The sequence below is a fragment of the Planococcus citri genome, chromosome 5 (genome assembly GCF_950023065.1).
Source record: "Planococcus citri chromosome 5, ihPlaCitr1.1, whole genome shotgun sequence".
Taxonomy (NCBI): domain Eukaryota; kingdom Metazoa; phylum Arthropoda; class Insecta; order Hemiptera; family Pseudococcidae; genus Planococcus; species Planococcus citri.
In genome coordinates, this window is record NC_088681.1 from 34,005,740 (window position 1) to 34,033,383 (window position 27,644).

A 27,644-nucleotide genomic window follows, 5' to 3' on the forward strand; every position below is an offset into this window, starting at 1 on the left:
GATGAAGGAAAAAACAGCATTTTCATCACATTTTTAAACATCGAAATAGAATTTTGAAATCGACTCTTCTCTGTTGGTGTTTTGGATACGAAGGGTATTCTTCTTTCGTGTGTCGAGTTCTTAACACTTTTTTCGTAATGAAAATTTAAAATATTTATCATCTACGAGTAAATCTGTACACACGTAGGGAGATGGTGAAAGAAATTCTAAAAAATATGTAGGTATTTCTCGGAAAATGTCAAAAAATAGATTAACGTAAATTGAGCTGGAAAGCCTCCTTTTCGAACTTCTGAATCGTTAGTCCCGAAATTTACAGCTGCATGATTTTATGAACTGTTTCTGATCTTATAAAAGTTTATGAAAATACCCCTAATGAATAAGTTCAGCTTCGACAGTCCTTCACCTATCGATTTTTAGTTTTATTCAATTCAGGTGCATTTCTTATAACATTTTTCTGAAAACTAAAAAATTCCAAAATTTTCTGAAAGCTTTAGGAACAGTTTGAAAGTGTTACTTATTGAGGTCGAAAATAGGAAGTGAACAGCAGCAGGTTCGTTTATTTGGTCCTTATTTCAATATGATCAAATTTGAATTCATTCCTGACAACATTAAACAGATGGAAAACATTCTTAAATACATCAAAGAAATCAATCTTTCGAACCAAATCTAACTAACCCCTCGAAACTGGGCGTAAAAATCCTGGCAATTATACACGCTTTACACGCCCAGTATAAAAAAATAAAAAAAAAATTCTAAAAAATGTTTGTTGCTCAATTCCAATATTTCCCAAAAAATTCAAGATTTGCCACTTCATTGCTTTAAAATAATTGAAATTTGAAAAAACTGGCAACGAATTAGTTTTATAAATTCAAAAAAAAAAAATATCAATTGAAGACGTCATAACAAAAAGGGGTATATATGACACATATGTCCTTTTTGAAACGAATCTATATTGTTATTCTTCAGACCTTCCTCTATCATATGAGACCACCCCCACTTCACAAAGTCGAAAAACCAGTGAGCTATCGACATTTTAAAACTGCGAAGTCGATTAAAAATTTACTTTTTCAGAGATAATGGGTTACTCATGGTTGATTTTATGTTTTCAACCATTATTTACCTGGTTTAAATCCAAAAATTTGCTCAAAACATTTTTAAATCAAAAAAAAAATTGGCCAATTTTTCGCTTTAAGAAGGACATATAATTTGAAATGTTTGAGCGCTTACCGCTAACACACAGTTTCCTCCAGACTGACGGTTCATTATAGCATGTTTTATGGTTGGATAGTGAGAAAATAAGATAAAATTGTCACCATGTTCAAATATGCACATTTCTAAACTTCACAAGCACTCAATCTTTCAAACAGCTTTTCTCAAAATACAACTTTCACACATAATTATGTCTTTTTTGCTATGACGTCTTCAATTCTTATTTTAACATAAAAATTAAAATTTGTAGATTTAGGATTTCCAATTTAAAAGATTTATCCTAAATTTTAATTATTCCTTAGTTGGGGAATTTTTCATTTGGATTTTTATATGTACTCGTATTTCTGCTTCTCTATCACAGTACCTGAGTTCTTTTAATTTTTAATTTCATATTTTAAATTTTCCTTCTCTTACTTGGTGGTATGTTCCATTTTTGTTTTCGTTTTTTCAATATCCATTATTTTTATTCTTCAGCTTCGCACCCCCATCAGAATGTCTATTCCCAAAATCAGGGAATTTTATAAAATTAACCATAAATAATCAACAATTTCATAAAACTTCGGATTTTACTTCTCTTTTTTTTTTTGCAATGATAATAGTCAGACCCCCCCCCCCCGTGTAGCTTCGTAAATAACTGTCTAAAGAGTTCGCGGAATGATTGATAATTTTCACTGCTTTGAGCACTTATCAAATTCAACACTCACACACTCCCCCACCCCCGGATATCTGAGAGTAATTTGATGTTTGGAAGGGTACGTACATAAAATTTAAAAAATTGGTCTGGAAAATTTTAAGAGAGACAGAAAATTTTTCTGATAGATAAGTAGAGGAAAATAGAAAATGTATCTGAGCCAAATTTCTAGAACTGAATCCTATTTTTTGATTTTTGGTGAAATTTCACCGCAGATTTGGTCTGGTTTTCACGAAAAAAATTGAACCTGCTGACTGAGGGAAGATGTAGTAGGTGTACCCCTCCTTCCGACAGAAAAACTTTGGCAAAAAGTTGGCAGTTTTGGGAAAAAGTCGGTTGAGTTGAGAAAATATTCCTTTTCCTTTCTCTTATCCAAGTTAGGGGGTAGAAAATTCACTTTTCACATCAAAAATAATCTTGTTTCTCTTCTGAAAAATTGTGAGTTTTCAAAAGCTTTTACCCTCACTTCGCTCTAACAGATTTGAATTCTGCTGCACAAATTTTCAAAAATTTCCAATAACGGAAAAATCAACTGAAATTAAAAAATTCTTAGACCTAATTAGAAAACTTGACCTTACCAACTCGATTTAAATCTCACACGACGGGTGTAATAATCAAGTAGGTACATATTATAATTACAAACACCCCCCCCCCCCCAAAAAAAAGCTTGAGAAATTCCAGAAATGTAGCCAAATCAATAGGAAAATTCAAGAAAGAAAATTCGTGTATGTACTTTAATCGGGGTCAGAGATATGGCGGTTTCAAATTTTCTTCTGTCAATATCTCGCCCCTTGGGGACAAAAATTTTTGAAAAAATTTACGTGGCTAGACGTACATAAGTACATATATTGTCTCCTCTATCGTCGTCGTCGGGGTTCCATTATTTACAGGACATTGGAAATCGCATTTTAGTGGTACCCTAACATTCACAATTTTTTGTTCAAATCTCGTTGAAGTATGATTTTTTCCTCTCAAAATGAAGGGGGAGAGGGAAATTTCATGAAAATTTCAAAAATCCGAGGATAGCGGCTTTTCAAGTATTTTACTCGTACATATGTTGTACATATGTATGTACCTACCCTAGTTAATCTTCATGGGTCTCAATTATGATTCCGCATGTAATATTTTTTGACGTCCTCATCTCTCAATTAAATTGTTTTAGATGTAAACATTCATTAGGTCAATTCACGTTAGACATCGGACTACCTATTTGTATTGATTAAATTTGTTTTTCATTTTATAAGAATTTTTGTTTTGTGAAGTGGTTATCAAGAACAGTTTAATATGTAGTAATGTCCGCCTCCGAATTGAAAAGGACGGCGATTTTTGAAAATAGCATAATCTGAAAGCACTGTTTTAGAAAATTTTAAATTATTCGACATTTTCTCGCCAATTACATATTGGAAAAATTGAAGGGGAGGGGAAATTGGGGGGAGGGGTAAAACGTTTTGAAAATGTAGCGAAAAAAGTTAAGAAAATTTCAGTCCACCCCTCCCCCTTCTCTTCAATACATCGTTTCGTCACGCCTCTGCTCCGATCGTAATAGTTTTCAGCTTTTCGGGAGTCTCCGGCGATTTTTTGGGAGGATTTTTCGATTTTTGAAACATTGCCGAGTCAATGTCGAGTTCTGCATCTTATGCACAAATTTCCAAATTTTTATTTAAACATTTGTCTTTTAAGAACGCGTTAAGGTAAAAAGTTGAGATTATTGGGTTTTATCCTGTCTCTGACCACTTTATAGCAGATATCCAAATTTCCTCCGGAAGCTCCGACGAACCAAAATCATCACCAATCAATTCAGGAAATCTAAAACAAGCTGCAAACCAAATTACAGTTTTCTGGCGCAATATTATCAAATTTTGATTTTATAAATAGGTAGGGTCATTCCACGTCAATCCAACCAAGAAGTGGTAAGGGGGGGCAGTCGTCGATTTTTTTGAAATTTTTCCCGTGGAAAGATCTTCTGAAGGGATGACTGATGACGCAAATCGCAGCTCTCTATGGTCTTTTTTAAAGGCTGCTAGGGGGTGTCAAAGTTTTTAGTGAACTTGAAATATCATCCATTTCAGGATGTATGTAGATTACTCGATAACCACGATACTTACCAAAATGGAACTTTTTCCAATAGTTAGGAGTTTTAAAAGGCTTTTCGGTGATATCATAAAAATCAGTGTTGTCACTTTTTTTCGTACGAAAAATCAGCTCGAAAAGTTTCAAAACGTAGTTTTTATATCGTTCCGACTCTCAAAAATTCTTTAAAAAATATATTATGGACAACTTTTCATGCTGAAAAACATATTAAAAAATTGGGATGGCATCATTTCGTAAAGTCGATTTAAAAAAATTGAAAGTTGGCGAAAAAAAGCGATTTTTCGATTTAAAACATGAAAAAAAGTTTTGATATGTGAAGTTGGCCTATTTGACCCCTATTTTTACGTATCTGTTGAAAAAGTTGAAAAAACCCTTTCACTCAATGAAATGAACTCCTCATAAAAAAATCAAAATTTGAAAAAATTCAATTTTCAATTTCAAACATCAAAAAAAATTTAGATTTATTCAGTTGTCTTATTTTGACCTCTTTCTGACGTATTTCATGAAAAAGTTGATAAAAATTACACTCACAACAAAAAAATACCAATTCGTTAATTTTTTGAATTTTTTCGTATTTTGATTTTTTTGTGAGGAGTTCATTTCATCGAGTGAAAGGGGTTTTTCAACTTTTTCAACAGATACGTAAAAATAGGGGTCAAAAGGGTCAACTTCACCTATCAAAACTTTTTTTCATGTTTTAAATCAAAAAATCGCATTTTTTCGCAAACTTTAAATTTTTTAAAATCGACTTTGCAACATGTTACCTTCCCAATTTTTTAATATGTTGTTCCGCATAAAAAGTTGTCCATAATATATTTTTTCAGAATTTTTGAGAGACGAAACGATATGAAAACTACGTTTTGAAACTTTTCGAGCAAATTTTTCGTACGAACAAAAGTGGCAACACTGATTTTTTATGATATCACTGAAAAGCCTTTCAAACCCCCTAACTATTGGAAAAAGATCCATTTTGGTAGGTATCGCGGTTATCGAGTAATCCACTGCTGAAATGGATGATATTTCAAGTTCACTGAAAACTTTGACATCCCCTAGCAGCCTTTAAAAAAGGGCTAGAGGGCTGCGATTTGCGCCATTGATCATCCCTTCAAAAGGTCTTTTCACAGAAAAATTTCCAAAAAAATCGCCGACCCCCCTACCATCTCTTGGTCGAATTTGGGTCGAATGACCCAATAGAAAATAAACGAATTAAAATTTTTGAAAATTCTCTAAAAAGCAAAAAAATTAAATTCAGTTCTTAAATTTGGCACAGTGATGTATTTTTCAATAATTTTTCAATTTTTTTTATCCTATTCGAAAATTTTCTACCAGTTGGTATATTTCTCTTTTTGAGAGACTATTCTTGCGCCATCCCCAGTTTTTGTTTTGATTTTTTTCATTCGCCGCCACCTTGTTCTTCCTTCCTTCGAGAAGTGCAATCATCGCAAATAAAATATATAGTTACGATCAAGTAAGTGTAATTACACTCGAGATGTAGGCGGCTAACAGAAGAAAATAAAAGAATAATCGAACATATTTTTAGACTTGTTGTTCGATTGACTGTCGATGAAATCACATACTCCGTACTCGTAAATAATTATAAGCTATACGTAGACCAATTAATCAGCCTAATGCGACAATTTGAAAATCGACCGCAATTTGAGCGCGAATCGTAATAAACAGAAGGGGGAAACGGTCTCGGATGACGTAAAATCATCTATAATTCTCGTAGTTGGGATTTAATGATTTACCTATAATTAAATGCCGCTAAATGACCCGCACCACGCACCGCACAAAGCAGACGGATCGGATGCGAATGATAATTGTACTATAAGGCGAAACAGGAAAGCAAATAACCATTTTACCTAGGTATTAATTTTACCTGCGGTGTTATAGGAATAACCTTCAAAATGGAAATATTTATGTGTTGTATATAAAAGAATTGAATCGGGTAAGAGAAGACGAAGACGCGATTTAGAAGGCGAAAAAAGCGGAGATAGACCGAGTGGGTGAGTGAGAGGGAATAAGAAGAAGAAAAAAAGTGAAATAAAATTAATAATTCGTCGGACCCCGTTAAAACCGTCTGCGGTGGTGCTGGTGGTATTTTTTCGCGCCGCGTCGTCGATTGCCGGTTCTCTTCTCGTGTAATCTCTGTGCGATCGCACGCGGCACTAACCCGCAGCAGACGCATTAATTTCGGACAATAACATTGTTTCGGCGTATTTTTCATATTTGGTTCGGATGGCTATTTCGTACAGTTATTTATCAAAGGAGCACGTCCCTAAGATGGCTAGACATCCAGACAAGCAGATGCCACCTTTTTTTTTGTTTTTTTATTCGTAGAAAAGATACGAATCGAATGTGTCTAGAGGCTATTTTTCTTTACACACCGGTGCGGTGCGAACTGCGAAGATGCGATTGCGACTGTATTTACGTGCGATGTAATTTAAAAGTGGCGCGCGATCGAAGGGAGACTCCTCGCTCGCTAGCTCGATCGATCATTCAATCGAATTCTTTCGCAGCCGAAAATAAACTCGCGTTAACCTAGTTGGATTCGATACGCTAGAAATTAGCCAAGTCCGCAGTAAAAATTACGCCGAATAAAAGGTACCCTACCCTACCAACCTACGATAACGATTACTCACGAGTCGCGGATATGGTTTGGTTTTGTCGTCAATAGGTACCTATGTATTTTGAAAATCGAGTGTACTGTATGAGATGAGAGACGCGATGTGCCCGTTGTGACGTAGGTAAGGAGTGGGTTATTTGGCCAAGGCCAACCCTATGTAGCTTGGGGGTTAGTGTTCCAAAGAAGCATTTCGGTGTGCAGCATTCCAGACATAAAAGTACACTCGCAGATCCGCGTCTGTGAAAATCTTTTCACCCATTATCATAATTGAGACGATACAAAAGGGAAAGAGCGTCGCAGCTGTGCTGCTACTTAAAGGCCGAATTTTTTATTCAGAAAATATCATTTTCTTAAATCCCATCTCACGTTTTGTGAGAATTGTTAGTTTAGCAGTGTCAAATTTCAATTCGAAAATTGAAAAATTTGTGAAGCCAAAATTTATCATACATTTATACTTAAGTATAGCAATTTTAGTAAAAATCACACAAAAAGTTCTAATCGTCCTATTGATTTTACTTTTACATGTATCCAGTAGTTCTCCTGATAATCATTTGGCTGCTAGTTCTGCATATTTTTTGGTAGCAACCTTTTTTCCCACACCTCCTCTAATTTACTCCATTACTTACTTAATTTTTTAAGTATGATTAGGAGAATGAAGGGGGGGGGGGATCACGAACAGGATCGTGGATGAGTAAAATGATCTATTCAAAAAATTTTCTACCTCGCCTTTGTTATTTAACGAGTACTTTCCATTTCTCAACAATAAATAGAGAGAGGATCCCTAAAAAAATGAAAAAAAATTGATCGAAAAAAAATACAATAGGTAACCTATTTTGGAGAAATTATCTCGGATATATGCGAAAAAAGAACAGGAGAAAGGTGAAACAATTTTGAATGTGACATTTTACTCAAGTTGTAATGCGAGGAAAACATTTCCTGGATTTTGACAAAAATTGATGAGGAAGTTTACTTTGAGTAGGAAACTATCCAGAATTTTATTTAGCTACCAGCGATATAGCGAGCTGAGCCAGAGATCCTCAAAAAAAGGGCCATTTTTGAAAAAATCGTGATTTTTGCAAATTTTGGAAACTGTAATCTCTGTAGTATCTCGGTCACCCCTTCCCCCCTAAAAAGTTGAGATTTGAGTTTCTAAACCTTCCTTACAAAAATTGACTTTGAAATTCGATACAACTTTTAGTACTCTACCCTAGACCTTGAAGATCGGAGGATCGCAAAAACCATGATTTTTCTACTTTCGAGTCAATTTTTTTAATGTTCGAAATGGGATTTCCCTCCCTTTTATTTATTTTTGAAAAATGGGAGTAAAGTGAAAGTAGGTGGTAAAATTTTGAATACGACATTCAACTCAATCATATATGCATAATTATTATAATTATTCACTATCATCTTCGTCTTAGTTAACTTTTTCATTTTCTCGTAATTTTTCTACTGTTTCTATTCAAGGTTGAGAATGAAAGTACATAAAGTGAAGGAAAGTTGGTGAGGTGGTAAAAAAATGGAGAGAAAATAGCTGGGAAAGAAAGCGAAAAAATACTTATGTATAGATGCGAAAAATGAAAAAGAAAAAAAAGAGGAGAAAGAGACAGAGTGAAGTGAAAGAAAAATCGAAGCAACTCAATTCGGATTGGGCAAAAAGTATTCATTTGAAAATTTGTGAAAATTTAAGTAAGTACTCATGTACGAATATTTGTGTTTTTTCAAACGCCAACTCAATACGATTGATTAATGATTTCTACAGTTCAAAATTTGTCACGGGGCCCAGCGGGGGGAGGGGGTTGTTATGTTTTTTGGGGCATTGAACTAGAATGTTTTCATTTCTTCAAAATTAATTCTCAAGTTCTCTCTGAAGAAGTTGAAATTTGGTCAAAATTCCCCCCTCCCAAAAAGTAGAAAAAATTAGCTGATGCTGATACTCTGATGGTTTGACGCATTCAATGCATTAATGTTTTGAAAAACTATTTTTGAATCTATTCGATGATTTTTTGTATTTTTTTTTTTTTTTCAAATGATACAAATTTTTGGATTTTTGTCATTTTTTCCAATAACATTTTTATTTTTAAAATCACCGATTTTTTGAAAATTTGTTTTTATTATAGGTATCAGCTCTGAGTGAGGCGAACGTACCTACAGAAACCTTTTAATTCACATGGAAATGAATTATTCCAATAGAAATTTGATTGAAGTATCCGAACTGGTATTACTTACAAATTCCAAAATTTCGAAATCATTGGAGAAGTGCTGGGCCAATTTTTCTCAAAATTAATACTCCTAATGAACCCAATTACTTCTGAAAATTTCATCTGATTTGATCAGTTTTACTCGTATTATTAGCTGATTTCGACCATAAAAATCAGTTGATACATTGCATGCTGTTTCTCGTATTTTCTGAAGGGGGGGGGGGAGGCACAAATCAGAGTGATTTAAAAAAGCATCATTGCAATATAACTTTTTCGTTCTGCATAAAATTTTATTCATCCTTTGTTATGATCTCACCCCCTTCACCTTTCGAAAAAAAGATGAGAAACGATAATTATGTTATTCATTTCATTATCTGTGATTTATTTTTTCAAAATTAATAAAGTTTATAGGAGCAAAAAATAGGTGAATTTGAAAAATCATAAAAAAATTGGCAAGTTTTGGTCAAAAAAAGGGGGGGGGGAAGTAAACAATGAAAAAACAAAGTCACAGTAAAGAATTAAAGTTTTGTTTTGTTTTCCTAGCGATTTGAACACCTTTTTTTTTTTTGATAATTGAGTGCTGATTTTTTTGTGGAGGAGGGAGATGGAAAGGAGGGGTGCAGAAATTTTTAATTTATTTTGAGTCATTTTTGTGAGCTAAGAGGAAGTTTTTGAAAATTGAGTTAACATTTATCTACCAATTTTTTTGAAATATTGCAGCGTCTTTTAATGTTTTTATTTTTGTTCAATTTTTGGGAGTTCAAAAAAAGGAATTTTTTAGCTACGCTGAAAGAGGTGCCTTAGTTGACCAAATAATTCAAAATTTTGGTTTTGACTTTGAGTCTTTTTCCATTATTGTTGTATTTTGGAGTAATTGTTACTCATATTTTTTTGTTTTTGAAGGGCTTGAAAGTAAAATGAGGGAATAATTGATATGTTCATGAAAAATCATCTGGAATGAAACCACATATTATCTAATCAGATATATGGTTCGTTGTAGCTGAAAGCTTCATGTTCACAAGTAACCCATCTCCTTTTAAAACGAAGTATTCAACTCCTAGTTGGGCATTCCGCAATAGCTGGATTTTCTGGAGGAAAAGTTCACTCAATAAACAAGTTAGTTCGTATTACATCCTGCAAATTTGCATTCACTTCAACTAGCTATTTTTTGGCAAGGAACATCTGCTGGCTGGTGTAGACGTTGTCCTGCATCTCGTTCTGGTAAAAAGAAAAATGTATAGAGGGGGATGTTTACTACAATGTAATGTCTGGCTGTCTACGCTCTGCGATGGCTCAAGGACGATTTTAGATAAGTGCACTACTCACCACCGCGTTTAAAACGTATAGGTCTAGGCAGAAGCACTATAATGCATTTGCGCGAATTTGAAAATGAAAAAATAAACCAGTTCGAGACGAATAACGCTTTTGTAATCGATCTAGAGCTCTAGACTGTGTGTATATTTAATCTACGCTAGATCTCGCTCGCTTTTTTTTTTGTGTTTTTCCTTCTCCAAACGTGTAGTTGCTACCTCTCGTTCATTGAAGATTCATCAATGGAACAACACCAGACAGCGGTAACCTTTTATTTTGGCGTGATTCCGAGAATCGGGCTAGGATCGAGGTACCTACCTTAATTACGGGGATTTGCTAAAATACCAGACTCCTGCTTTGTGTCCTTTTGTTAGCAACATTATAAATTTTCCAGCGGGATTGTTTCGTGGTGCGGTCATTTCTCTGTATCTGTATACAAACGTCATATCTTCCATTTTCGCCGGCCGTGTCGAATTATCGATTAATTCAGTTCGCCGAAAAAATACCCTTCCTAGATTCTCCGCACCATGCGGATGGCCATGCTGTTTAAGCGATATGGAATTTTTCTTCGCGTTTCTTTTGTTGCCATAATATTTGAACTTGAACCGATTGAAAGGTTCATCCGGTGCGTTGTGAGCGAGGATATTTTGTATTCTACGTATATATCGTTCCCACATCAGATCTTATACCGAGCCGACGAGTTTTCCTAGAAAAAGGAAAATTAATTTGACAAGTGTCGGTTACTCATTTTAATGCTGTTTGACAGGTGGAACGAAGTTCGTGAAAAAATTATGTAATCGACATTTTCAATCTATATCTTTTGAAACATTTTCTAAAATTCAAAAAAATCTAGATTAGCTATCCAAATGATGAATTTCTGTCATTTTAAGACCAGACAGTTCTTTTTTCGACTTTTTTTTTTACCGATTTTTGAAAATTTGTTTGTGAAAAAATCAGGGTTTTCTGCTGACATGGGGACCTTTTGAACTGACACTTCCCAATTTAAAAGAAATATTTTTTTTCACGAAGTGGTTTTTTTTTAACCCAGCGAACTTTTGTAATTAATTCCTTCAATTCAATCCCACACATAAACTACTTGTTTTGAGCCATTCTGGAGCCTCCAGCCACTTCTTAAATTTCTTCGAAAATTTCAAATCGCTGTGGAAGGGCCAAAAATGAAGTTTAAGATTTCAGAAAGAAATATCGTAATGTTTGAAATCATCAAGAAAATTATTGGCACCTACTTTGGTTGAAAAGTGGACAATTTTCATCATCAGAACTTTTTTCTATTTTGAAAGTGGGGTTTCCGGCCCTCATGTCTAACGAAAGTGAATGATCACATGGAAATTCCTACTCGTCCAAACAGCTAAAATTTTTGTGTTCGAAGTTGTATGCTCTTTCCAGTGACTAAGTTTTTATCATTATTGATGCAAATTGATAGCTAACGAACTTCTTTGAAAAAAGTTCAAGCATCAATTTATAGTCTTGAATCGCGTCACGTGTGTTTATTTCTTCGGCACCTCTACCTCGTACCTTTCTGCTTGCACTTACATACGTTAGTAGTAGAAATTTACTCATGGCTTCCCCTACTCGAGCAGTAGAGTAAATTCTTTCTTCGTCTAGTCATAACTTATGTACCTGCCTTACATGCTGAATGGTGCGACTGCCTGTTCTACGATAAGATGAAAAGATAAGTATAATCGTTGCGATTTCATTTACGAATAAATGTGGGTATTATATTTACTTAGTAGCCAGGTAGGTACTTCTTCCTACTGAAATGAATTCAACTTGAGGTGGTAACTTGTAAGGATAAACAATTTTCAAAATTTGAAGTACAATACTTATTCATGGAAGTTCCACAAGTTTAAAAATAGTAAATTAATTCAATTTTTCGATTTCCTCTGTATGGCTTAACATTTCCTCGAATACAAGTACCGAAGGTTTTTATTTGGATCCCAGATTTTTTTGTGACATTTGGTTGGCAAATATTGGGAGTGAGTGTATAGTTCGCTGTGTACTGATTTTTCATTCAGAGACCAAGGTTGGTAGTAGAGCTAGCCAAAAGAAACCAGCTTGACTACATAAATATCCGTTTTTTTTAAAAAAAAAAAAACGTGAATAGAAAATAGAATCACAATTTTTTATTCGCTGTGCTAAATTGATTTTTGGATTTTAAAAAAATTCAAACTCATTTTATGTATGTAGTAATTAATTTTAAATTCAAACGGTAAAATTTATTGAACATTCTGGAACTTTCATCTATCCAGATCGCAGTTCTTGGTTCAAGTTCGAGTACAAAAATATTCAGGAGAGAAAAAAAGGGCCACTGAAAAATTGACTTGTAATTCAGATTCGGCATTTCCAAAAATATCATAAAAAGTTGTAGCCGATTTCTAATTTTTATTGAGAATCCTAATTTTTCAACTCAGCTCATTTTTTCCTTCAGATGAAAAAAAAAACTCAAACCACCATAAACAGGGTGTCTAACAGGTCCTACTGGTCCTATTAGTCCAACTAAAGTCCTACTTTTTCTCAAAAGTCCTTTTAGTCCTACTAAAGTCCTACTTTTCTACAATTTTATCCAAAAGTCCTACTTTTTATCAATAAAACTTTTTCAAATTTTCAATTTTCCCCCTTTTTCCGTAATTTTGAACAAATTTTGTAGAAAAAATCCTCATTTGTCGACTTTTTTAGATTTTGAATTACACATTTTTGAGAGCATTTGCCCTCGCTTCGCTCGAGTCCGTTTGCTTTTCTTTTTTAATTTTGGATTTTTCAAAAAAAAAAATAATCATTCGAAATTATTCTATTGTTTTTATACCTCCTGAAATACTAATTTTCGAGAGCTTTTACCCTCGTCTTGCTCGGGGTCATTTGCTATGTGATATTCATCAATTTTTAAAATTGATTAGGGGGAAGTAAAACGAAAAATTGGAGTCAAACGTTATGTTATATTTTTGGGGTCCACTTGTTTAATTAAAATCATAAAGTGTTTGAAATCTCAGAAAAGCAAATATTTTTTACAAAAATTTGGCTAAAAACTTGAATGTAAATTTTAAACCACACCCCCCCCCCCATCTTTAAGAATTCCATAAGTGCTCAAAAAATGACTTGCTGAAAGTCCTATTTATGTCCTACTTTTTCATTCTGAAATTTTGTTAGACACCCTGAAAAATCATATTTGAAAAAATTATTTACAGTATAAGGATGGAATTGAAAGATCTGGAAGACAGTACGAAATGCACTCAGCCTATGTACTGTATATCATTGTTTATAGAATTTCATAATACCTATCAAACTATAGGTCTTGTACAGTTGACGAAAGAGTTCCGCTGGTGAAGTGAAGATGAAGAGTGAGTAGAGGGGTAACGAAAGTACATTACGTACAATGCTAAATATCGGTACAGCAGTTCGATAGTTTCACGCTTTGATTTATTCCCGCGCTTTTTTTCGGGACTGGACGACTGAACTGTTTCTGTTACTCGTCTCCTATTGGCTATACAAAAACACGCGCAGAAAATTGTTGAAAGTAGAAAAATCCGCCGTAATGCCTTTGGAGCTTTGTTAATTGGAATTTTTGAATAAATTTTGAAATGAAAAATCTTCAATTTTATAAACATACGAGTAGGTATGCAGTTTGTTAAAAAATTGTTTTCTTAATAATTTTGATTAAAATTAAAAAATACTTTAGGTATATATCCGCAAATTTTCTTCTAATTTAATTTTTTTCAATTTTTCTGTGAAAAATTTTACTTTGTTAATTTTTTGGTGTAGAAGAGGGGGGGGGGTGGTCGAGTGGAGAGCTTTCTGAAAATGTCGTTAAAATTTTACAACACTTTCTGCAGTTTTGACAAATCATCATTAAATTTTGAGAATTTCCGAATAATTCTTGGTATTTTTCAATAATCTAAGCAGTCTGTGCATAATTTTACAAATGAGACATTTTCTCAATAATGTCGTTTTTTGATGGTGCATCAACCAATTTTACAATTTTTATGATACTTTCTTTGTGAACATTTATTTCGGGCTCTTTATGAAACGTTGAGATCGTCAGACTTTTTACTTTGGCCTTCGACCAATATATTTCATATATGTATCTGTTGAATGATCAATAATTTTATAGGTAACTAACTAATCACTAATCCACCTTAATTTTTCTTTGTTTCAGGTGAGTACAAATGTCCTTCCAAAAGTGATCGAATACGAACTCGCATATGAGAATTGAGAATAGGTAAGTAATTTTATAATCGTTATGAGAAAAGTTGTTTTAGTCACTTCCACACCTGTGACCTTTTACTTTCAATGGAAAATCAAAAAAAAAAAATTTCTAAAATCACGGGATTTGAGAATCAGCTGAAATAATTGTCCAACAGGTTTGAATAGAGGCGATCTGATTTTTCGAATACGAATTTGGAAACAGTAGGCAGATCAGATTTTTGAGTTCACAAAAGATATTGATTTTTAATGAATTTTTGAAAAACCAAACCTGGGTCAAAAATGGAAAAAAATCAAAATTTTTCCAAGTAGACCAAGAGAGCTGAAATTTGGCGTGTGCCCTGTGTTGGACCCTCCAAATTGATTGGAAACTGTTTCAAACCATTTTGAGTGGTAGTTCTGGAGCGCCCTAGCAGATTTTTGAAAATTGAAATTTCTACAACATTTTACCCATTTGAGTTGTTGAAATGAAATTCACTTAGTACCCCATTTCTAATATGCTGAGTCGATTGGAGGTGGTTTCAGGCTATTCCAGGGTCTTCGGGTATAATTTGGAAATCTCAGATTTTCTAAGAATTGGTCTAAAAACCGTCCGAATTAACTTGAGCGTAATTTTTTTCAAAATACAGGGTATCTAATTGGTAGAGAAAGTAGTGAAAAAATAGTGATTTTAAAAATGGGTAGTGAAAGTATAGTGAAAAGGTAGTGAGAATTTAGTCAAAAAGGTAGTGAAAAGTGAAAAAATCCAAACGCGCATTTGGAAATTTTCCTGTGAAAAATTTGATTTTGTTAATTTTTTTGTGTGTAGGGTAGAGGGGAGATTGAGTGGAGAGCTTTCTAAAAATTTGGTTGAAGACAGAAAAAATTTTGTTAGATACCATGAATAACTTTTCAATGATGTTTCATTAAAGGGCCAAAAAAGTTGTACGTATTTGAAATGTTTTCGTAAGCCCCCCCCCCTCTCTCGAAAAATGTGCTCGTATATGATGTTAAAATAAAAGAGTAATCCTATTACAAGGAAATAAAATCACGAGAGCGAAGTTGAAAATTCCACAGCCTTTCACACCTTTAAAAATCTAGTAATCCGATGGTCTATGATTTAAAAATTAATAGTTTCAGTAAAAAAATATAAAAAAAGGCAGACACCTGAAATGAGCACATGATGAAATTCCAATACTTTTTGCCGAATCACCCTTTTCAAAGAGACACCTGCTGCGCGGATGTAATCTAGAAAAAACCTTCACCCTTCCCAATAGACTACCTATTAGCAATTTCCTCGCCATCGTCATTGAAACAGACTGTACACAGACACGTGCGCGTCGAAATTCTTGAATCACGTGGATTTTTATACGATATACGATTAGGAAGTGGTTGTGAAATCGCCATTGATCGGTTAGATCTAGGTACTGTACTTCTGCCTATAAGAATATGTCAATAACCCGCTCAACTCGAAACACCTACTACACTGATGAAGTGATGAATACGAATACGGCATGTTTATTGTTACTGCCGATGCCGATGCGACGACGGGCACAGGAAGCACTTCCAAGACTTATTGACAAAGTGTAAAGATATCCGAATTAAGTCGTAATTAAGCAACCCGAGAAGATAGAATCGAATGATGGTGATGGCGGAGTAAAGAATAACTGTGTCTTTGAAACTATACCTATACCTGTATAATGTCTATACAGTTCTTTTTACCTCTTTTTCAACGAGTTACCGAAGTAAAAAACGGTACTGCGTAAAAAAAAATCATATTTATTCTCATGAGGAGTGTTAAGTTACATCGGCGTATTCTTAGAATTAACTGATATTTCATTTCCCAGACGTATAAGAATTCACATTTGGATGTTCATGTATAATCTTAGCCTACTCATTGATTTTTTTTTCCATACAATGTACCTAATTTCCCCGGTTTTACAGAGGAAATCTACTTTAGCTTAGTTACGGAAATTTTCTAACGAATTAAGATTCTATTTTGCTGATTTTTGTTGAAATGCATCGAATACTGTCCAGCTGCTAATTTTATCTTCCGAGATGTTGCAAAAAATATACACGACAGGAAATTATGCTATTCCCAAGATCAGCATAAGTGCAATGTTGGTATAGCTAGGTACATATGTATACTCGTATGCGGTGAAATATGAAAAGGAATGTGTAGGAGCTGCCACAAAGTCGCCGCGCCAGTTGCCATACCATGGGAAATTTATCCCAGACATCTGTGGAAAATCAGATTCAGCTTAGTAGACTTGAATTTTAATTAAGATTTAATTAAGTTTTCCCATTAGACTTACATATTTATTATAGGTACATCAGTCTGGAGAATTTCCCCATTAGCTTCGCTGCATTTAACGTTTGTTCTCTTCTCTAGTCCAACTTTTTACGATTGTAAGAACTGCTCGATGGAAATTTTCTATGATGATTTGTAAACTGAAATTGAAATATTGAATTATTACGAAATTTTGATAAATTTCAAGTAGTCTTACACGTAGCGAATTTCCGTACTGATGAGATTCCATTTTATCCGGGGGGATTGCAACGGACTGAAAAATCTTAAAGATGATTCAACGCTCTTGATGATGTGTGCCTTTGCCATGCGTACAATTTTTTTTTGAAATTTAATTTATTCGATTGTAATGCACGTAATGTGTCTGATGATACCTATTCAACACAAGGATGGCCCTTATTGAGGATTGGTAAATTTTTTTGCACCCTCGCTCTTCAATTTTTTTTTTTTGGGGGAGAATTATTTGGAATGATTTTTATAAAACCCCGTTTTTTCGCCAAAGAAGTCCCCTTCACTTCAAAAAAAAACTGTAATAATAATCAAAAAGTGTGTGAAACGAACAATTATTTTCATTTTCATACTTTTTTCCTTGTTTCTACCTTGAAAAAATATGATTTAGAAGATTGTTTTGCTTCACCGAATGTGAAATGGAAAGAATTAATTTTGGTTAGAATTTCAAAAAGTGCGATTTTTTCATTTTCACAAATTCATTTTTTTCTGTCAAATATTGAGGTTTATGTAATATTTGAACTTGATTTGCAGAAAGGAGGAGAGAGAGCATCTCGAATGACAGAAAAATTTGCCATAAAAAAGCAAATGAAAATAGAAAAAAGTAAAAAAAATCCAAAAAAAATAAATTACCTACAATGCAAAATAATAGACGCTAAAGTCAAGTTTTCGAATTTATCAATTTTTGAAAAATTTTTAAACATTCAAAGGCTCGTGAAAAATACATATACTCGTAATTTGATCCAATTTTGATAGGAAGCTTAAATTTTCTTCATATCTCATTTTTGACTTCACGAATTACAAATTTATGGGTATTTGAGTTGTTCAGGATTGTCCATTTTTTAAAAATTATTATTAAAATTTATAAACTTATTTTTCCAAGACTCAATTACACGAATCCATACATTTTTCTGCAGGGATTTATTTTTGGAGAAATTTGGTTTAGATCCCATTTTTGATCTCCCTGACCAATTGAAAGACTTGGATGCTTAGCTTTCTCACGCCCTCGCAGGGTGATGTATGATGCGAAATACTCGTATTTTAAAAGTTGGGTGAAGGGATACAAAAAATTCTAAAATTTGGTTTTTGAAGCATATCTCCCTCCTCCTTCCTACCATATGTCACCAAATTGATTCAAATTTTGGATTTAAGGTCGAAACACGATTAAGAAAAAAAATCATGGTGTTAAATGAAAATTGGACCTTTGAGAGCTTTCGATTGGAAAAGTTAGCTTTCCATAGTTATCATAGGAACCGAATTCGAAATTGGGGAACTTCTCAAGTTTAGCCCTTGTTCGTTGGTTTTCATGGAGACTGTTCTTCCCCTCCTTCTCTCCCTCCATGAGAGCAAAATTGTTCAAATTTTTACCAAAAATATGCTGTACTTGTATTTCAGTTTTTCAACATTTAGAGGGAGGTCTAAAAATTCCAAAAATTTGTCTCGAGACACATCTCCATATCTCTCGCTTTGGGACCAATTCTGTTCAAATTTTGAATTTGAGCTTGAAATAGGTACAAACGTACAATTGAAAAAAAAATTCCCCTTAATTTTTCATCTAGATTTTAGTTCTTCCTTTTCCAAATTTGGGGCTTTTGAAATGAAAATTGGATCTATGCTATATTTTTAGAAGCAAGCACTCGTAGAAAGCTTTCAAATTGAAAAAAATTGATTTCCAACTGTCGTAGGAGCAAAATGAAAATGGAGCGGGGATTTTTGCTCCTTTATATGCGATGGAAAGCCATAAAATTTATAGAGTCTACAGTACATATTATTTCTAATGAAAATGATTGAATCAAATCAAATTGAGAGAGAGAGAGAGAGGGGAGGAGTTCGAATTATAAAGATCTGAAAATAAGGACCATCCTGATAAACACATAATCACAATTTAATCAAGATACTCACATTTAATCAATTGTTCTGAGATCTTCGATATCACGTTACTTGCTTCGATGATTCATCTGAGATCCTGATAGCTAATTTTTTAAATTTGCAAAAATTAAGCTATAATACGAAGTATGAAATCATGAAATTCTTACTCAGCTGGGATCTTGCATAATGGAGTGAGTTCATTGATGGTCTGGTCTTGAAAGATGCTACCCTCGAATTCGATGAAATGCCAAAAATAAATACAACAATCCACATGTCGTCAATATCTTGGTGCGGCAATGTGACAAATTAACACCCTTAGGTGCCGCACATGTACCACCCATAAACATTGATTGTTATGGATACTTGGTGAATGGCGATGCTTAGAATTTAACGAGGTAGGTATCAATTAAGTAGGTACTAATGTAAATTTACACAGCTTATTCTTATTCGAGATAAGTATACGTAAAATTAATTTTATTTCGGAAACATAAAAATGATCCGAGTTAATTATTCGTGTTGAGTGAAATATAAATTATGCGTCTAAAAGTCTGATATCATTAACATCGAAATGATTACCCAATTATTCAGGTATCGCTATCTCCAATTATTGATAACTCTTCAAAATACTTAGGTATGCATATTTTAAATCATTAAAATTAATTTTTGGCCTAATAATTACTTTAGAATTACATAATATTACGTAGATAGATATATTTGGCAATACTTTTGCGGTTTCTCCTTGATTAACTAATCGCTATGTACATATGTACTTTTGTTTAAATCATGGGATTAAATTTAATGAAAAAATTAAACATTAGGTATAGAGTACCTATAAGTACCTACAGTCCTTTGAAAGGAATGTTTTAAAATAAATTAATGTGCTCTGCACAAAGTATAATTATTTCTTTTATGTACATACTTAACTATAAACAAATAATTACAAAAAAATAAAAATTTCGAATATACATTTTAAAAATTTGAAAAAAAATGAAATTATAATAATTATTGTCAAATATTCGACTGATAAGAAATGGGATCGTCGTCATTTTCTCCTACCATATGCGTATTTAAAGCGTTAACGAATTCTACAACAATGAAATTGGCCACATTTTAAAGTTTTTAAATCCTAAATGCGAAAATGCAAAGCTTTACCGTCATTTATTATGTATATGCGAATTAGATAATCATACCAGTAAAACTAATCCTTCCATCGCCATCGGTATCGACTTCGCTGATCATTTCGTCAACTTGAAAAAAATTAACAATAGGTTAGAATTTACGTACTTTTTTTATTCAAGTTTCGATAACCTTTTCGATTGTCGATTTCTGTCGTCTTACTTTCTCGATCGTTTAAGGATATACCGAAAGATTGCCAAGCTGCTCTCAAATCTGAAGGGTAAATGTACCCCATGTTACGTTTATCGAATACCTTTGAAAAAAATTACCCAGGTTAACAGATCGTGATGTGTGATGTGTTTCGAATGGTGATTTTTTGCGTGGAGGGATTTTTCAAAACTTGTTGGATTCTCGAATTTTATACATTCGAAGTTGCTAAATTGGAAGCATTTGGTAGGTAGGTACCTGTTTATTGTAAAAATCAATTTTAATTCTAATTTTATTATGTGTAATTTCAAATTTCTCAAGTTTTTCGTTTCCTGACTCCTAGCTTTCTCACCCAGATATGGTGAAGATGTGAGCTTTTAAAATTTCATTCCTTCCCCTTCCTCAAGAAAGTCTATTATTACAAAATTTTGAATAAATGAATGTAATATGGATAGTAGTATTTGACGTAAATAATTATTTCAGTTTATTTTCATTTCTAACTCTGTTTTTTGGAGGGGGCATGAGATTTTTGAACCTGGAAAAAATTGATTGTGGGCGGGGAGGGTTAAAGGTTGATAAATGCTGGGCGAAAAAAAACTCATATTTTTACTGCTTGTTTTTAAGGGGTTTCACGAATATTTTTTGTTAAACTTCATCAAATTTTGAAAAAAAAAGTTCAAAACGAAAGTTTTCATTTTGGAAAAAGGTTCTCAAAAATTTGAGTGGGTACAATTTTTCGATTATTTCAAGTTTTGATCTAAATAACTATATCTAATGAATGATGAATATTATAATAATAAAAATTTAAAAATAAATTGTTCATTTTCCTCACTCTGAAAATATCTTTAAGATCTTGTTCGACTTGTGTGGCTTGTAAAACTTGTACAAATTGTTCGAAGCTGATATCCTCATCTACGCAGATCAAATTATCGAGTAAATTTTTACATTGATTTTAAACTAAGACACGAGCGATTCTTACCTTGGAAATTATGCTCTTGTAATACGACTTCGAGTTCGCCTAATTTGATATTCTGTTTCAAGTTCAGCATCACACTACGCAGTTCTTCTTTGGATATTTTACCATCTTGGTCTTTGTCAAATAACGAAAATGCATCTCGATACTCTGAAATTTCGTATAGATATAAAAATTCTGCGGTGATAAAAAAATAATAAGGGAGAAAGGACCCATCGCGACGACCCAAGAATAACTAGGTCGAGACAGATATGCTGGATAAAAGAAGACGCGACGATGCAGCTGCATATACGAACTTGCATTTTCTCGCAGTTTTCCAATATCTAATTAATGGCGAATTGTAGACAGCCACTTCAGATGGCGTGTTATATAGGTCAAAATGTTTTTTAATTGAAATTCATCATTCAAGAAGGTTTTTCAAGTACCCTTCAAAGCAGACTACTACGTTGTAGAATTTCTAAAATATAAACTGACCGGCGAGCTGATGCTTTGATATAGTTGAACTTTCGATATCCGTCCGTTCTTCTTGCTCTTCTTCTGCTACTGCTACTGCTTCTGTTTGCTGTTCCGAGACGTAATTGCAAGCTGGTTCCGATGCGAGTAATTTTTCCAAAGCGAGTTTGTTTCTGCATTTCGTCTCTTCTGATTCGATTTGCACGGGCTCAAAACTGAATAAGCTTTTTGATAGAGTAGTACTGCTTAGTTCGATTTTCTGTAATGGAAATTTTATACGAATTTTTGGTATGGCAATATATCGTAATTTAATTGCGAGGTGAATTTTTTAATTTGTACAAGTGTGTGAAGTTCATGAATAAAATGGCTAAAACGTTGTGCATACGATTATGTTGAGAGTACCATATGTTATGTATTTGAATTATTGGTAATAAAGGTTATGAATTTTTTTCGATTTTCTATATCCTGTTGAAAATAATTTAACGAGAAAAAAACGAGAGTACGATTGATTTTTTCAATTTTGATTAATTATTTCTGCACGAATAAGTAAGGTGAATACGAGATAGCGACCTATTTCAAATTATGGTGCATGAGGCATATAGCAAGAGCTTGAATATGTAGGTACCTACGTGTAGTTTAAAAATATTTTTGATTCGTCCATTTATCAGTAACCTTGACCTTTAATTTCTCTGTTTAAATTTAAAATTACATATACATACGTATGTATGTCCTCCCCCCCTCGTCATCGGGTCGTTTTTCGAATAGTTATCGGTTACTTTAAAAGTTTTGTTATTTTTTTCACCAAAAGTTACTTCATAGTTGTTTTTTTCATCAAAAGTTTACAATTGGTTACTTTTCTTGTAAAAAATTATTTTTTTGAATTTTTTTTTTCAAAATGAAAAAAATTGATGACGTTTTAATACTTATTAAAATGTATTTCCTACAAAAATAATGTCGTTTTCATTCTGGGGAGTTGTGAGTTTTCGAAAGCTTTTGGCCGTCGCTTCGCCTGGGTTAAATTTACCCATATTTTCAAAAATATTACGATTTTATGAGATTCATCACTCGCACCTAGAATGATGTTGTTTTACTCTACTAATTATCAGTTTTCAAAGATTTTGCCCTTTTTTCGCTCGAGCTAGTTTGAATTAAATTTTACAAATTTTTGAAGATTTTTAAGAATGGAAAAGTCAACTTGAAAAATTCCGGAAACATGGTCATTAATCAACAAATGGTCATTTTCATACTCATTTTACAGTTTTATGACATTTCGTGCAATTTTTATCAAATTTTATTCCACTTCTTTGATATTTCACATTACTCGATCAATTTTATCAACAATTTTTTAAAATATGCGTACACATTTTTTTTTCAAATTCTAATAAAGTAATACAATCAATTATTCAGATATGTATAAGTAGCATTTGCTATACTAATGAAATACACGATTAATCAAAAATGATTTGAAAATTTTCGCGTGATTCGAATCATTTTTTTTTTGAACAACGTGTTTCGTGATTTCGAATCGAATATTTTTTTCGTGAATCGTTCTAACGCTGCCTCTGAGTAGGATTAGCACCATTATTTAATTGTTGAAACGTTTTACGCATCGAGAGTAAATCGATGTGAAAAAAAACGTCTTCAGGATGTTTTTAGAAAGTAGTAGAATTTCTATATTTGAATGTCTTATAAGTGAATTTGAATTAATGGTTAGAAAAAAATCAATAGTAAAATTCAAATTGGGAATAAAAATTGAAAGGGAGGATAGATTATAAAAATGGAAGAAATTTCTTTGTGAACGAAAGTGCATTACAGCTTCAAAACACCTCCAATCCCTTCTATTCCAGTCACATCTTATTTTAGAAAAACTTGAATTGAAAGGTGTTTGGGATCCCTATTTCTTCAATCCCCCCCCCCCTTCCGCACATCTTGGTAAGTAACCAAAAAATATTATAATGAAAGATTTATTCAAGTAAGATTTTCAAAAGTTGATGAAGAACAAAATTTGATTAATTTTAAAAAATTGCGGTCAATTCAGGTTTCCTTTTGAAATTTTCGATAAATTTCTAAATTGCATTGTTGCAACGTTTCTGATTTTTTTAAGGGTATCCGGTTGTGTGCACATCCGAATTTTCGCTGACCATTCACTGGACACCCCCGTATTAATGAATCATAATATTAAAAAATTGTGAAAAGGGCAATGTCGAACCATTAAAAAAAAAAAAAAAAAAAACCGAAAAATTCATAAAGTGGAGTCACTGAACGATTGTTAATATATTTCGAAAAATTTTATAATTAAATAAATACAAAATTATTACGAACCATTTTGTTGCCTTTTATTTGTTTCTGCTCAAACACAAAAAATACCAACACGATTCACGTCAACTTCGTTATGAAAATTTGATCAAGCCGATTTGACTTTTTATATCGAATGTAAACGTGACTTTACGTATTTGGTAAATTTAGACAATGATGAAATGGGAAAATGGTTAGACGTTTCGGTAGGGATAGGGAACGACGACGTGAAATCTCATTAATTAAAAAAATTGATAAAATTTTTGTTACTTGTCTGTCGTATCAATTAAAGTAGGTATTGAAATGTAATTATACGAGTATAAAAGAACTTCGAAGCTTTTCAAACAATATTGGGTTTATACATGTATCAGGTCGCGATATCAAAAACATGTTAATTTTTTTCTTGGGAAATGGGTTTTAAAGAAGACAACGTGTCGTTTATAGATAAATAATGAACTGTTTACTGGATTCTGACCCGAGGTGCCATCATGTCATGTATAGTACGATTTCTTTGCGTAGGAATGAAATTTTCCATTTACGCGTTTATTATATTGAAATTTAGGCCTTGATAAATGATTTATTCGATAAGCTAAATGTAGGTAGGTATATATGTGTATTATTGCATGAAATTAATAAGTACAAAGTTTCAAGAGGAAAAATATGTTTTCAAAATCACGTACGCCTCGACGATAAAACAACTAAAGGAAACATGACATATGACGCTGTGAGATCTCGTAGTTCGTACATTGGCGTAGTAATCTATCGGTTTGCCATAATCTTCTTTTATTATATCGGCAGCTTTTTCAGCCATCATGATAACTGCCGCGTTTAAATTACGTGAAATTAATTTGGGCATACTGGAGGCGTCTACTACTCTCAAGTTATTGATTCCTTTTACTTTAAGACGAGGATTTAGCACTGTCGAAGGATCGTCTTCGGCACCCATTCGGACAGTTGCAGCCGGATGATGGAATCCTGTGGCGACCTGACAAATGGCGCATTCCCAATATTTATCACTATTGGAAGGATAATCTTTACACTTGGGGTATTCTATGTGCTCCAAAATGTATCCGGCGTTTTGAAACGATTTAGTTTTCGAGAGATTCTCGACGAATTTAATACCATCGAGTAAAGTGTCTTTATCTTTTTGGTAACGAAGGAAATTCGCTTTGATTCTTGGCTGGTCCTCGGGATGTGTAGAGTTGAGTTGAATGTATCCTTTGCTAATACTGTCTGTGAGGATTACGAATACCATGATTATGTCGCTTTCGTCGTTCCACTCTTTGAATATGGATTCGGTTGCCGTTGAGAAACCGAATAAATTGTATAATTTGCCTCGTTTGTTATTCGTTCGCGTCATGGTTTTGTAGGGAATTCTCATAGCCATCAGTTGTACATCCGGATAAGAAGATCCGTCGGTTTTTGTATTGATGAAAGTTACGAATTCGGTTAGGCCAATGGTACTGATACCTTTGCTGGTCAGTTCCTCGGTGCGTCGGATTAAATCGTTCGATTGTCGTTTTATTTCCATCGACGAACGTTCTTTCTCTACCGAGAACATTAGTCCTGGGAAACAAACGTGATTCTCGTACATGGTACCTACTGGTAAATTGGCTAAAACTGGTATTCGCATCGATCTCAGATGGCTCGCTGGTCCGATACCAGAAAGCATCAGATATTGAGGCGAGGCAATCGCTCCTAATGACAGGATCACTTCTTTGGATGCTTTCACTAGGCATATTTTTCCATTCGGTTTCAGCACTTCAACTCCGATGGCTGTTTTGAAAGTAGGATCGAATATTACCTTTCTTACCATCACGTTACGAGCGAAAAAGAAATTCTTTCTCAATTTAGTCAGCGATATGTAAGCTTTGAAAGTACTGCAACGTAATCCATGCTTCGTGGTGCCATCTGCGTGCCCATAACCGATATACCTGGGTCCATTTAAATCCTTCAGCTTGGGTGCATGCAATTCTTGTAACCCAGCATCAAAAACATCCACTGCGGGGTCAACTGTATGAAATGGGGTTACGGTCAATGGACCTCCCACGCCATGAATAGAACTATCTAGTCGTCCTACCGCGTGATAATTTTCCGATTTGAGGAAATATCTCTGTACGGATTCGTAATTCCATCCGGTACACATGTGTTTTTCCCAATCGTTGAAATCTTTTTCGTGTCCTCTTAAATACATTCCTAAATTTATCGTCGAACTGCCCCCGCTTACTTTGCCCGCTGAAATATGAGATACTCCTTTTTCTAATCCTTTGTATAGATTTTCATCCGGCTCGGAAATATACTTGTAGTCGATATCGCTTTTTAACACGTTATACCATTCGTTTGGATTTTCAGTTATGTGGTCAGGATCCGACCCACGTTCTAGTAATAAAATATTCCAACTGGATTCTTCGCTGAGTCGACTAGCTAAAGTGGCTCCGGCGCTACCAGCTCCGCATACTATGAAATCATATCTGATATTGTCTTCGCATAGTCGAGGTGTATGATCTGGAGGGTACTCGAAACTGAATACTATTTCATGTATTGAGACAAAAACGAGGAGAAATAACTGAAAACAGGATTTTTGCTCAAATATAATGCAAAAATAGGTACTTTGTTTAGATGCTTTACGAGTACCTACGTATATGACTTGATTTAAATTACTCACCATATTTTTCGCTTTTCAACGTGCTAAGAATTTGTCGCGATAGGTACCTATTCAGTTTCAAAATTATTTCAACGCTATGAAGTACTTGTGGTGCTGACGAACAATTGTTTGTTGATTGTATTGTTCTGAAAGTACAGATTTTCATGCATATAGCTATGCGCCTGTTTTGATAGAAAATGATTTATCTGAATTGAACACTTGATCATATAAAAAAATCAATAGGTGGGTACGATGCAGTGATCACTTTCGAATGAGTTTGTGTCTTTGTCTCTATTTTTTTTTACGGATTGTGCTTATTTGTGAGATTTAAATAGGTATACTTACAGATTTGCCTATTGTTGAAAAATTGCATGTAATTTCAAATTTTTCATCGAACAAGAAATTTTTTTTGAGAAAAACAAATGAAGGAAAACGAAATTATAGAGCATGACATTCCTCACCTACGAGTGTGATTACTGAAAAGTGTTGAATATTGTATTTTGTACTAGGTATTGTTTGATAATTCATAATTTAATATTTATCTCATGCTCTTCATTTCGTAAGCCTCAAGGAAATCAAAATCGCGACCGAGACCCGATACAAATTTTCCTCACAGCCCTGAGCCCTGATTAAGTGTCAAACATTTTTTTATTTTAAAAGGCGACATTTTTTCGCACATATTGTCGCTAAATTAGTGGTCGACCGGGTTTAGTCACGTTTCAGAATGACTGAGTAAAAATTCATTTCTCGAAATAAATCGAGAATCGAGATTTGTAATTTATAAAACAACAGGCTACAAAGTCAGTGAAAGGACAGCGAATAATGCTTTGTAATTAAATTAACTAATTAACATTATCTCAGATTTCATAGCAGATGCCCAGAAAGATCACACCTGTTATTAATTATTATTCGATTGTTATAATGCTGGGCTCGTACTCGGTTATTTTTCGAGTAAAAATGTAGCCTATCCAAAAGCCTCGCTTTTTTACCTAAAAATTGAAAAAATTCTCGCTTTTTCTAGAAAAAATGCAAATATGTACCTACCTACGTATCTTTTTTTGCCAATAATTGCCAAAATTTCTACCTTTTGCTAAAATTGTCAAATTTGCTTCTTTGCTAAAATTGGAAAAAAACTCTCGTTTTTAGCAAAATTTCTGAAAAATCTCGCTCTTTTTTCGAAAAAGTTCCCGACGTCAGAATTATTCAGAAACTGCCAATACATAATTAAAGT

General features: G+C 33.5%; 2 protein-coding genes across 4 annotated transcripts; both read right to left on the reverse strand.

Moving 5' to 3' along the window:
• Window positions 1-16,079: 16,079 nt before the first annotated feature.
• Window positions 16,080-23,940, reverse strand: LOC135848949 (calmodulin-A-like). Of its 3 annotated transcripts, none has more exons than XM_065369054.1 (9): window positions 23,797-23,940; window positions 21,496-21,733; window positions 21,028-21,171; window positions 20,881-20,960; window positions 20,064-20,154; window positions 19,916-19,972; window positions 18,759-19,810; window positions 16,636-17,002; window positions 16,080-16,560 (listed from the first exon to the last, which is right to left on the reverse strand). In XM_065369054.1, the coding sequence occupies exons 1-7, from the start codon at window positions 23,797-23,799 to the stop codon at window positions 19,734-19,736; spliced, it is 690 nt and encodes a 229-aa protein (XP_065225126.1). In that variant the 5' UTR covers window positions 23,800-23,940; the 3' UTR covers window positions 16,080-16,560; window positions 16,636-17,002; window positions 18,759-19,733. The 3 variants fall into 3 exon arrangements, with proteins under 3 accessions (XP_065225126.1, XP_065225125.1, XP_065225124.1); XM_065369053.1 differs by having other exon boundaries at window positions 16,636-16,771; window positions 16,847-19,810; XM_065369052.1 differs by having other exon boundaries at window positions 16,636-19,810.
• Window positions 23,797-26,611, reverse strand: LOC135848946 (glucose dehydrogenase [FAD, quinone]-like). Its single transcript, XM_065369049.1, has 2 exons — window positions 26,435-26,611; window positions 23,797-26,335 (listed from the first exon to the last, which is right to left on the reverse strand). Exons 1-2 carry the CDS (start codon window positions 26,435-26,437, stop codon window positions 24,416-24,418), a joined length of 1,923 nt encoding a protein of 640 aa, XP_065225121.1. The 5' UTR covers window positions 26,438-26,611; the 3' UTR covers window positions 23,797-24,415.
• Between the last annotated feature and the right edge of the window lie 1,033 nt (window positions 26,612-27,644).

Coding starts and splice junctions, on each gene's coding strand:
- LOC135848949 (XM_065369054.1), bottom strand. Junction 20,961..21,027: donor ACAAGAGCATAATTTCCAAG/GTAAGAATCGCT, acceptor TGATCTGCGTAG/ATGAGGATATCAGCTTCGAA. Junction 19,973..20,063: donor ATCCTTAAACGATCGAGAAA/GTAAGACGACAG, acceptor ATTTTTTTCAAG/TTGACGAAATGATCAGCGAA.